Source organism: Protopterus annectens, chromosome 1.part0 (assembly GCF_019279795.1).
Source record: "Protopterus annectens isolate FY-2018-M chromosome 1.part0, PAN1.0, whole genome shotgun sequence".
Taxonomy (NCBI): Eukaryota; Metazoa; Chordata; order Ceratodontiformes; family Protopteridae; genus Protopterus; species Protopterus annectens.
This window is the reverse complement of record NC_056725.1, coordinates 1,359,027,034-1,359,039,528: the sequence shown is the minus strand read 5'-3', so window position 1 is coordinate 1,359,039,528 and position 12,495 is coordinate 1,359,027,034. Positions and strand designations below refer to the sequence as shown.

Here is a 12,495-nt window from a genome sequence, read left to right as displayed (position 1 = left end):
TAACTCCTGCAAATAAAAGACTCTCCTTACTGGCATGACTCTGGCTCCACCAACAGAACAGCGGCAGCATAGCTCCTATAACACAGAGCAATAAGAGAATAAGAACAGCTAGTCTAATTAGTTTAACATCCACACAGGAATCCACTTTAGCGTGAAAACTCCACTTCATTAATTTTTTTTTTTTACGACAGGTTTTGCAGCTGTAAAAGTGTGTGGCTCTATGGTTCCAGCACCAATGAAAACAGGTGAAATTCATTTCAATTAACAATTAAAATATGATTGCCACTGGTTGTAGTACACCACAGACCACAAGATTTTATTTTAGCTGATAAAATGGATAACTTAGTGTAATAAATTTGGTGTCTGAAAAGTACTAAAAATAATAAAAACTCACATGGTGTTACATTATTAATTTTTGTCGATTTGCCTTTTGTTGTGGTTGTATTTTATGATCTATAAGCATCCCTGTATAAGCTACTTTTCTTACCAAAAATGTATGTATTTATTTCTATATTTATTTATTAACATTTGTTTACTGGGAAAGTGTGACTGCACATTTCACATTTATAGTGGAGGCCCAGGGAGAAAAGCTCTACTACAGTAAACAATGATATATGTCTTCATTAATAGTTTTGTTTTATATATATAAAACAGTGAACATTTAAACAATTGAAATTATAACACTGATTGAACAAAAATGGTAAACAAAAAGACAAAAATTAGGAAAACACATTACTTTAAAATATACAAAGCAATTGACTGTAGATTAAATATTTTGTTTAGATTAAAGGGAGTCGGTTTCCTCCCACATTCCAAAGAAATGCAGTAATGCAGTAGGTGGATTGGATACTCTAATTTGGCCATAGGTGAGAGTGTGTGTGCAAGTGAGTGGTACAAATGAACTACCATGACAGGGCTAGCCACCCGGCATTGCAAATCTTGGCTCAAGATGATTATCACTGCTGAAATGACACCCCGACCGCATGTGCAAAATGGAAAAAGGGGTTGAGGATGACACCCTGACCGCATGTGCAAAATAGGAAAAGGGGTTGAGGATGGATGGATGGATCAGGGAAAAGTAAAAGTGTGTTATTCTGAGTGAAGTGTTGGATTAAGTACAGTACAGAAGGCAATAAAAGTAGATTGTCAGTGACAGTCAGTTGAATTTAGGTGTTATGTGTAATGAAGAGAATGTAGAAGGTTATAAGAATAGCTGACATTCAGTTAGAATCAGTTAGAGATGACATAGTAAAGGTGTAATGAGTAATAGAGTGGTAGGAAGACGAGGATGGAAGATGGTAGGCATAAGGTAGTAGACAGAGGAGGCTTCTTAATACATGTGAGTAGTTGGTGAAGTAGATTGTGGTAGGTACATGGTAGGTATATACTTGCTGCACTTTTATATTCTCACGTACAAACTTACATAATGATACATACAGTCCTGTATCTGCATACAGTATGTTATATAGAGTCAAACCTGTGAAGCAAAGTTATATGCATATGGGGTGATCTTTGCTTTAATAAAAATATTTAATACAAATAGTTTCATGTTAAAATTTAAAGAATCAGCTAATGCAACAAATACAACATTCTTAAAAAAATAGAAATGAACTGTTTAACACTGCTTTGTATAAAAAAATAATACCGGTGAGATTTCATTACATATTTAGCATATTAACATTTCAATAATTAATGAATGCATTACTGTTCTGAAAATATTGTCAATTAACTTACCTTATAGCTTTAGGACACCTTAGGAAACCTTGTAAACTGCAATAGTCCCGCTACGTTCGCCCTCGCTATGCTTGGGCTCTCTTCGCTCCCCTCCCTGCCCCCAATTTCCTCCCGCCCCCAGTATCTCTAAATTTATAGTACTATAGCCACTCCCCCACTTTCTAGATCCTATCTGCTTTCATCTGGGATAATTCCAACAACCCCCATTCTACTACCTACATTTTAGTAGCACCTATTAGCTTTCATCTGGCATTCTCCCATCCTCCTTCCAGTACCTTTACCTCACCACTCTATCTTCTGGTGTTGCATCACCAGGTAAAACAGTTCCTTAACTCACTAGCTGAATTACATATAATGATATACTCCTCTTTACTACCCCTCATGTTCACACCATACCTCCTTACCTTGTATGAAAACCAGTTTCTCACAGGATTTCAGGTCCCAAAAGGCCATACTATCACCCCAGTTGTAAATCCTTCTACCTTCAACCATACTTACAGTACCAGATCCTATCCAACATCTTGTTCAGTCTATCAACATCTCAATCCCAGGCACATTAGCTCTAGATCCAAACACTACCACAAACTAATAAACAAATTGCTGAAGTTCGTCGCCAAGTATAGACTCAACCTAATACTTGGTGGTGATATTCACCCCAACCCAGGCCCACTCACTTCAGATACACATACCCCCTCTACTTGTAATCTAAGCTACAAACCTACAATTAATAGGCCAACTAACTCTCTCCTAGTCTGTCATCTCAATATTAGAAGCATTAATAACAAGGTACATGAATTGCATGCACTTCTGGATGTCCACTCCCCTGAGATTCTCTGTTTATCTGAAACCTGGTTAAAACCTAACACTAAAGACAATGAAGTGTTATCACCTGGGTACAACATACACAGGCTGGATCGTGCTTCAAGGAAGGGGGTGGGGTAGCTGTACTCTATAAATCTGAGATGAATGTCACCATAGATGTAATACAACCTCCTCAGATTAATAACTCAGAGATTCTTGCCACCAAATTGCAACTTAATAAAAATAAATGCATTAATATCATCTGTATGTACATTCCCCCAGGTAACAATATATCTACATTTGAAGATATCCTGCACTGGCTATCATGTCACTACCCCCAAGAAACCCTACTACTTGGAGAGTTTAACACAGACTGTTCTTCAGAATCCCCAACCACCCATATTAACCTGCATGCATTTACACAAATCATATCCACACCTACCAGGATAGGTAAACCCAACCAAAAAGAAAGTATACTTGACTGGGTACTCATAAACAGTCACCCCCCAACTGTACACCTCTGGTACCCTCCTTAATGGCCTAAGCGATCACCTTCTCACATATGTAATTAAGCACAAAACCATTAATTCCCAACAATCCTTACTCAGAAAGGTTAGAAACAATAAAAACTTTGACCCTGCCAAATTCCAACAAGAACTAAACTCATATAATTGGTCTATTCTAAAACACCTCCCCTTAGATGAAGCAGTAGCATACTTTAACAACAAATTCCTTGAGATCCTTGATTTGCATGCACCTGTTCGTTCAAAGAGAACCAAGGCAAAAACTGCACCATGCTTTCTATAGAGTTTAAACTCAAAATTACCCTTAGAAACAAAGCATGGGCTTTATGGCGTTCTTCTAAAGGCCCTCAAGATCACATTAAATACAGGCAATCCAGGAACGAAACCAAAAAATCAATTTTACAAGACAAAAAACAATACTACTGTAATTTACAGGCAGTAAATCAAAATAACCCTCAGAAGTTTTGGGCAGGTTTAAATAACCTACTACATCCTGGACAAACTTCAACCCCAATCCCTGCTACTACTATTGATAAAACCCCTGAAGATGTTTCTGATAGTTTTAACCAATTCTTTACTGAGACAATTCAAGCCCTAGCTAGCCAACTACCTCCTAGCTCCCCTGGTCCTGTAAGTAGTACCCCTAGAAACCTACTTGCGTTCAGCTTCCAACCAGTCGCCACTTCACTTATCCATACCTTGATCAAAAAATTAAAACCCACTACACTTTCTGCTGATCAACTCCCTGCCGAGTACCTACAAAAATCAGTTGATGCTATTGCTTACCCCGTCTCAATACTAATCAATCGAACCATAGTAGAAGCTAAAATTCCCACCATCTGGAAAATATCCTATGTAATCCCACTTCACAAAGGAGGCAGCTCTACTGAATTCTCCAATTATAGGCCAATAGCTATACTCTCTCCACTTGCAAAGATTATGGAAAAATGTATTCATAGACAACTCATGCACCACCTAATCCAAAATCGCCTTATGGCAGACAGTCAGCATGGCTTCCGTCCTCATCACAGCACTACTTCAGCCCTCCTAGCCTTTACTAACACCATAAACCATAATCGCAACAATAATTATATATCCTCAGCCCTCTTTTGGATCTTTCCAAGGCATTCAATATGGTTGATCACCAACTTTTAATCCACACCCTGCAAACATTCTGTCTAGATACTGGAGCCCTCCAATGGTTTCAATCCTACCTGAATGGTCGACAGCAGGCTGTCCTCTGGCAGAACAAACTCTCTAACCTTCTATCTAACACCCTTGGAGTACCACAAGGCTCTATACTAGGGCCCTTGCTGTTCTCCATCTTCATTAACGACCTTTATACTGTCATCCCAAAAGTCAGCTGTATCCAATATGCTGATGACTCTACTCTGATTTGCTCAGCCACATCTCCAGTAGAGTTATGGTCAGCTACCCAGACCACCTTTAATACAATAGAAAACTGGCTTTCTGAACATCGTCTGATCCTAAATCCCCAAAAAACTAAAATGCTGTTATTTTCACCAACACGTAGGTCTACCGCTTTCACCTTTACCATAAAATCAAATGATGGCACAATAATCTCCCCTGACCCATCTAGAAAACTATTAGGTGTCATCATAGACAATAATCTAAAATTTGACCTACATGTTAACCAAACTATCAAAACCTTCAATAAAAAACTAGGGTCACTTTACAGAATAAACGCCTTCCTAACCCCTCCAGCTAAAATTGCCATAGCTCGCTCTCACCTTCTTTCAACCCTTCTGTATGCATCCCCTCTACTCTCGAATTTAAACAAGACTGTCCTTAACAAACTCTCAATTTGCTACAACCACATTGCCAGGTTTGCCACTGGGCTGCCTTTTAGGACACATCATTGCATCAATCTAAATCAGCTTGGGTGGCTTGAACTACCCAGCCTAATCCAGTATAACCAACTGATTATGGCCTATAAAATCCTCTATAATCTGGACAATACTCCTGCACTTAAAAATATTATCACCCCCTATAACAATCCTAGACCGCTTCGATCCTCTAACAAACTACTAATTCAGACTAGCAAAACTAATAGCACAGCCGGTGATTCTCTCTTTGCAAACTCTGTAAGTAGATCCTGGAACTCTCTTCCAGCTGATATTACCTTACTTTCCACCTTAGGTCAATTTAAAACTAGACTCAAACAACATTTGTCACTTAACTGGCTATGTCAGTGTTTCAAGCCTGGCTAATTCTCTCTAGAATGTGTAAAAATCTGTTAACCAGTTTAGTGTGTAATTTAATTTAATCCTGACTTGTGCTCAGGATTAACTGTAACCTGTGGAACTTGTTTAACTTGCTTATTTATGTAATCTCTGTAAATAGTCTGTTTGTAATATGTAATGCTGGTATTATGCAATGCTGTATCTGCTTACCCTTGGAGCTTTTCTCCCCGGGCCTCCGCTGAAAATGGACATGCATTCAGTCGGACTATCCCGGTCAACAAATGTAAAATAAATAAATAAATAAAAATAAATAAAACTGAGCAGCATGCACTTATTTTTATTTACTTTTTATAACCGAGCTCTTCTAAGTCTGTGATAAATGAACTTTTATGTTACTCACTCTTTTCTTTGTTTTCAGTTCTTTTATCCTCTTCTTCAGTTCTAGCTTTCGATTGTGTTTTTCCCTCCATTTTGCTAAACGTGGTGGAAGAAGACGATCTGAAATATCATTCTCTTCAACAACCAGAAGCAAAGCAATGTCAGGGAATAATCCACGTTCTGCCAGGTACTCCACCTCTTCTTCTCTTTGTGGAAAGCCTTCCAATATGAAACCTTGTGATCTGATAGATAATTCAATACATTAATTGCAGTTTAAGAGAAAAAATAACATCCAGTGAGAATATGGCATCTCATAAAATGCAACGTTTGCTTTGTGCATAAAATTAAAAGTTATGTACTTACCATAATTTGGCATCTGTGTTGTCCATTTTCATTCTTCCTTACAAATGGACCAAGATCCAATCCTCATATCTGACTTGGCCGCATCTACAAGACTTTGTATCCAAACCTTGAGCTCCTCCCTCTACCCACAATGCTCTATTCCATCACCAGCTCCTCAGATCGAGTTTGCTGCCTCCCCAGACAGAACAGACGCAAGATAAAGATTGATGCTCAAACCATGAATATGATGGCTCCAATATTATCCAAGGATGCTTCTAGGAGTGACAGGGCCAGGGGATGGCTGGGAGGGAAGTTCTTAAGAACTTCAAATACTCTCTGGTGCTGGTTTAGCCATGACCAAGTAACATTTTTACATGTGAGCTCTCTCAAAGGCACTGTCAACTCAAACTTGCCCAAGTAAATGACCATGCCAAGAAAATGCTGGAGAGCTTGCATAATATCTGGTGCTAGCATCTCGAAAATGGCTGCTTGCTTGGACAGGTCTGGTTTCAAGCCCATACTTGTAAACAAATGACCTACATATGTAACTTCTGGTAGTCTGAATTTGCACTTCAGAGGATTGGGCTTCAAGTTCACTTCATGTGCTCTGTCTAGAAATCGCTTAAGATTTCTGTCATGCTCTATGTCACCATTGCCTCAGATCAATATTTCATCTACTATTATGGCACATGGATAGCCCGAAAAAAATTCCTCCATTGCATGCTGGAAGACTACACTTGCAGAATTTATTCCAAATGGCATCCTGAGGAATCTGTATCTTCCAAATGGGATACTGAATGTAGTCAGTAGTGAAGCTTTGCAATCAAGCATCACTTGCCAAAATGAATTCTTTGCATCTCAGATAGAAAAAACTGTGGCATTCGGTATCAGGGCTGCAACCTCTTTGACTGTACTCATGGGATGATGCGGTCTCTTCAATGCTTTATTTAAATCTTTTGGCTCAATACATATTCTTATTTCATCTGAGCCTTTTTTATGAGCCGCTACCATGGACAACACCCATTTGATAGGCTCTGTAACTGGACAAATTACACCTTGTTACACCATTTTGTCCAATTGAGCTTTGACCTTATGCTGTATAGCTATCAGAACGCTTCTTGCTGGTCTGACCGCTGGACTGATTTCTGGGTCTAATTTCATGGAATACACAAGTGGTAGTTTGCCCAATCTGTCATCGAAAACATCAGCAGCGGTGAAGCTGGAACTAGGACATGCGCTTATCTGATGAACTTCTTTGGTAAAAGTAAGCAGATTCATCTTCAAACTGTCTCTGAGATCCAGCAATGACTTCACAAGTCTCCAAACCACATAGAACAATAGGCTATAACAGCTCTTAGCCACATAACATGAAAGCACTACTGAGCCTTCGGTTTGAATTTCTTAACCACCATAAGCTGTAAGTTTTGCACAACTAGTCACATTTAGTTGTTCATCAGCTCTGATATTTGCAAAGGTATGTGCAGACATGACAATACACTTTAAACCAGTGTTTACTTTAAGCTCGGTGGATTTACTATTGATCCGGATAGTACAAAATGTTAGAGTAATTCTGTTGTAAATATGCTGAAAGATAAATCATAGAATAAAAAGTTTGCTTGAATATATGTACAGAGTTTAGCAATGTAAAATGGGCATTCATACTATATGTATAACAGACAGGCTTCTCTTCTTCACAGCATCAGAAAAAAGCCTAAAAAAGCAATTTTGGAAAGTAAGTATTATATGCTTTTCTCATCTTTGCAGAACAGTTTACAAATATCTATTAACAGACATGCTTTTTTACACTCAGCAAAACGTGCCTCAAAAATATGTTTTTTCAAATATCAGCAGCAGAACAGATGTTTCCTTTCAGGCTTCTGATTGCGTGCATTCTCACATCAGCAGAAGTGCTTACAAGTAAATCACAAAAGGACAAAAGGAAAGTCTAAAAACAGACATTAAATGATTGCCCACAGAAGGCCAAAAAAGAAGCCAAGAGGAAAAAACAAAATCTATGTGCATGACTAGAACTGTATATAAGAACTGTATTAATTCAGCTACGTGAGAGGTATTAGGTAGAAACTTAGGTTTCGAGGTGACTGGAAAATGGAAAGTCTTCATCATTCATATTTGTAATGAACAAAAACTGTAAATATATGCTACAAACTGACAGAAGAGTATGTGTCTTTTGTTAGAAAAATAAGTGAAATAGTAGTTGCAAAATATATTTCTTTATCAGTATGCAATTTGGAAGGGTTGGTGCTTTAAGCAGACTACAGTTGCAGTCATGCAAAACTCTGTGTCTCTGATTCAGCAGTAAACAGCCAGCAAGACTTTGTGTCTTAAGAAGACTTTAAGTCCAGTAAAGCAAATTCTAGCACAGCATAGAAGCAGCACATACATAAAATACATTTTTAACGAAACACTTGAGAATAAATCTACTGCATCAATCTCTTCACCAATTACTGACATCATCTACACAGAAAGCAGACTGTTACAGGTCTATATTATTAACTTGCTTTTTGGTGTGACGGTTCTTTGCAACTGTGTGAGGCTTACTTGATTTACAAAATCTTTGAAAATGGTTTCATTTCTTACACTTATGACATTGCTGACAAAATGCCATGCATGTTTCTCTTCTGGATACATGGTTAGCACCACAATTGTGACAGTTAACAATAAAGCCTGATTTGGGTTTTGCTGATTCATTCTTATGCTGTACTGAGCAATGTTTGTTTTGCACTAGGTACCCTTGGTTTTGCACTGAGCAAACTGTTCTTGGAATGTGCTAGAAGACTATGGGTTTTACCTAGAAGTCCTGTGGGGGCTGCTGCTGCCACATACTTAGGCTTGCCTATGCCTGTCACATGTTGCATGTTGTCTACATGAGCTGTGGAGCCTACTGAAACCATGCTGTTATTACTAGCAATCATATTAGTGTGTCTTTTTTTCTGTAACTTCTTGAATCTGACAAATCTCAGTGGCTTTACTCAGTGTTAAACCACTGTCACTAAGCAACATTTTTCTCACAGCAGCATTATTAATACCGTACATGAGTCTGGCCTTTATTAACTCATCCTATAAATCACCAAACCTACATGTTATAGCTTTGTTTCTCAGATCAGTAATGTAAGCTGTGAAAGTTTTCCCCTTGCTTTTGATCTCTCATGTAAAACACATGCCTGTCTACTGTAAAATTAGTCTGAGGGTTACACATCTCTCTGAATTTGTATCTTAAACACTTGGGGTCTTCCCTTGATTCAACCTGTACCACAACACAAGTTTCTCCTTCACCTTCATACACTGCTGGTGCAAAGACAAATGAACTCTCCCTTTCAATGGCTTCTGACCCTGCTAGGTTCAGCAAAATGAATGCCCTGGTACATGTATTTTTATGCTTGCATAAATATATCATATTCTTGCCCAAATATTCTCCAGTTCTCTGCAATGTTCTGATCAAAACACAAGAGGTTGTAGCCTGCAAAATCCGTCTACCATACTGATATATCTCAGTGAAAACTCTTGCAAATACGCACAAACACACACACTCTTGTACATGTGGTTGAAATTTATGCCAGTACTTATAACAACACAACGAGCCTCTGTATGACTGAATTTCATGAAATAAGTTTCCTAGGCACATCAACACTTTGAAATTTGTTTCCTGTAAAGCCACTTGCTTTGAAATTATTTTTTAGCATATGAGCCATTTATCTTGTAAAGGCAAAATGCTAAAGTAATTTATCATTTTACTGTACGAGCTATGTCTTGTAATGGCTTTAATGCCAAAGCCACTTATCAATATTTTATTGCCAAAGCCATTTATCGTCATTTTAAGAAACATTTCGAACAACTGGACAGTGTGAGTAAACTGAGCAATAGCTGAGGGCAAGAAACATTTCAAAGTAACTGTACTTTGCGAATATACCATCTCGAAGCAATGGCACTTTACAAATGAACTGTTTTGAAGTAATTGCAATTTGCGAAAAAGCTATCTCAAAGTAATGGCAATTTGCAAATGAACTTTTCAAAGTAATGTCACTTTGCAAATTAACTTTTCAAAGTAATGGAACTTTGCAAATAAACTTTTCGAAGTAATGGCACTTTGCGAATCAAATTTTCGAAGTAATGGCACTTTGCGAATAAACTGTTTTGAAGTAATTGCAGTTTGTGAATGTATTGTATGTATGAAGAAGCTTAGAGTGAGAAACACCTCAAAATAACTGCACTTTGTGAATAAACAGTACACAGCACACTGGAATCTCCCCAAAATGGCACTTTGCCAAACAACTCTGTATAATGTGAGAAACACTCTGTAATGGCGGCACTCTGTGAACAGACAAACCCAGGCACAAGAAACTTTTTGAAATGGCTTCACTTATTTATTTATTTTATTTATTTATTGACATTTGTTAACCGGGTTTGTCCAACTGCGATTGTGGCTCATTTTCAGTGGACACCTGAGGAAAAAAGCTCCAGTCGTACATTTTTAAACAAGTACAATTTTAAACAATATTGATATAATAGCAGTTATAGCAAAAAGATTCACATATGTTGGGTTACATGTATAAAGTTAAAGTTGCATTAAAAAGAAGCTTAGTAACATCATTTTACATTGATATAGTTCAATAGGTCAACAATAAACATTTTTTGTTTGTATAAAATTATGCAAATGCATAGTAGACACATTGGAGAGAGAGGTGTAATGAGATACTAAGTATTCACCTTTTGAGGGTACATAAAGGGAAGGAAGACTAGGTGGGGTCATGGCAAGGGCAGGTCCTGGAATTGAGAAAATAAGCTTTTAGTTCATTTTTAAAGTGTGAGGTATGGGAGATTGAACGTAAGTCAAGGGGAAGTTTGTTCCAAGCATGGGCAAGGGAGTGTTTGTACAACAGTTTGCCTACTGAACTTTTTGGGTGGCAGACATCAAGTACTTGGTTAGATGTACGGAGGGTCTGGGATGGGATGTAGAAGGAGACTAAGGAAGATAGAGATGGACAGAAGGAGGTTTTATAAAGAATAGAGTGTAGCATATGAAATTGATAAGATAGCAGAAACTGGGGAAGTTCAAGCCATTGAAGAGAGTTTAAAGAAATGCAGTGGTGTGAGTTGTATGGGGAGTTAGTAATGCATCTGGCTATTTTATGGTAAATCTGTTGGAGTTTGTTTAGAGTGGAGGCCTGGATATTGGTATGAACTGGGGCGGCGTATAAGAGGGAGGGGGAGAAGTGCCTGGCCCAGGTAAGTCTAGATTCAGAGGTTAGGAATTTTTTGTTCCGATATAGCAGACCTAGTTTCTGTTTTTTTTTTTTTTTATACACTGGAGTATGTGTAGGTTGAACTTTAGTTTGTCATCGATAATGACCCCTAGGAGTTTTGTGTGGGAGTCAGGTTAGATAGTTGTATTGTTAGAAGATGTAATAAAAAAGGAGGTTTTGTGTTGAGAAAGAGAACGGGGAAGGAAAAGTAGGAGTTTGGTCTTTTTGGGATTTAGGATCAGTAGGTTGTGAGAGAGCCATTGTTCAGTGGATAGTAGGGCTTGTTGGGTCAGGGAGTGTAGTTCAGGAATGTTATTTGAGATGTATATAAGTGTAGAGTCATTGGCATACTGCACTTCACAAAATATTGACTGCACTTCACAAAATATTTGCAATTTGCATACAACAAACTCTTCAGAATTAATGCACAGCAATAAGCACACACTATAAGCACTTTTATACACTTTGAGATACTTCATACAACTTTAGTTATGCTATTCAAGGCTCCAATCAATGAGAAGTAGCAATTTGTACCAAACACTGTAATTCACCCAAAACACATGCAGTCACCTTTGCTTTATTTCTAATCAATGTGCCCTTTCTGCCCTTTCTATTATAGTCATTTCACTCATTAAATCAATTAATGTGCCTTTTATGCCCTTTATGCCCTTGCGTTATATTTGTTTTGCTCATTTAATCTCTTTTCATACCCATTGTATTTTCTTGTGCTCTTTTAACTCTAAACATGCTTATTTTGCTTTAAACATGCTTGTTTTACAATTTTGAGGCCGTTCTGAACCCTTTATGCACTTTTCAAATGCTTGTTTTATCAAATACCTCGTTTTAAACATTTCATCTGATTGAGCTCTTTTCTATTTCTCGTTTGCTTAATAAACTTTTCTGTGCTATTTGTTTGCTTAACAATACATTTCGTGCCCTTGTAATACTCTAATGTCTTTCAATAAATAAATCATTTGTGTGTGTTCTCTTTACCTTTAACTTGTCTCTGGCTCTTTTTCTCTCTCAGTTCTTTTAGTTTGCCTTTGCCATTACTTCTGTACCTCATGGCTCTGAAGAATAGCTTTTTCAATCCTGGTTCTGACACCATGTCGTTTGCCAGGTCAGGATAAAACAAGCGAGCATCATGGGTTCTTGTTCAAGCAGCTTTATTGTATGCAAACACATCATAAATGAGGTTAAGTAACTTTAACTTATAAACAGCTATCATACACATGAATGTTAACATTCTGG

The 12,495-nt window shown here is 37.7% G+C and overlaps 1 protein-coding gene across 1 annotated transcript in view; it reads right to left on the bottom strand.

The window, feature by feature from the left end:
- The window catches only part of AK9 (adenylate kinase 9), a 2,653,312-nt gene that overhangs the window by 906,175 nt on the left and 1,734,642 nt on the right, over window positions 1-12,495 (bottom strand). Inside the window, exon 27 of the mRNA XM_044066804.1 lies at window positions 5,664-5,883. Within this exon, the coding sequence (XP_043922739.1) occupies window positions 5,664-5,883 (220 nt within the window). The remainder of the gene's footprint in view (window positions 1-5,663; window positions 5,884-12,495) is intronic.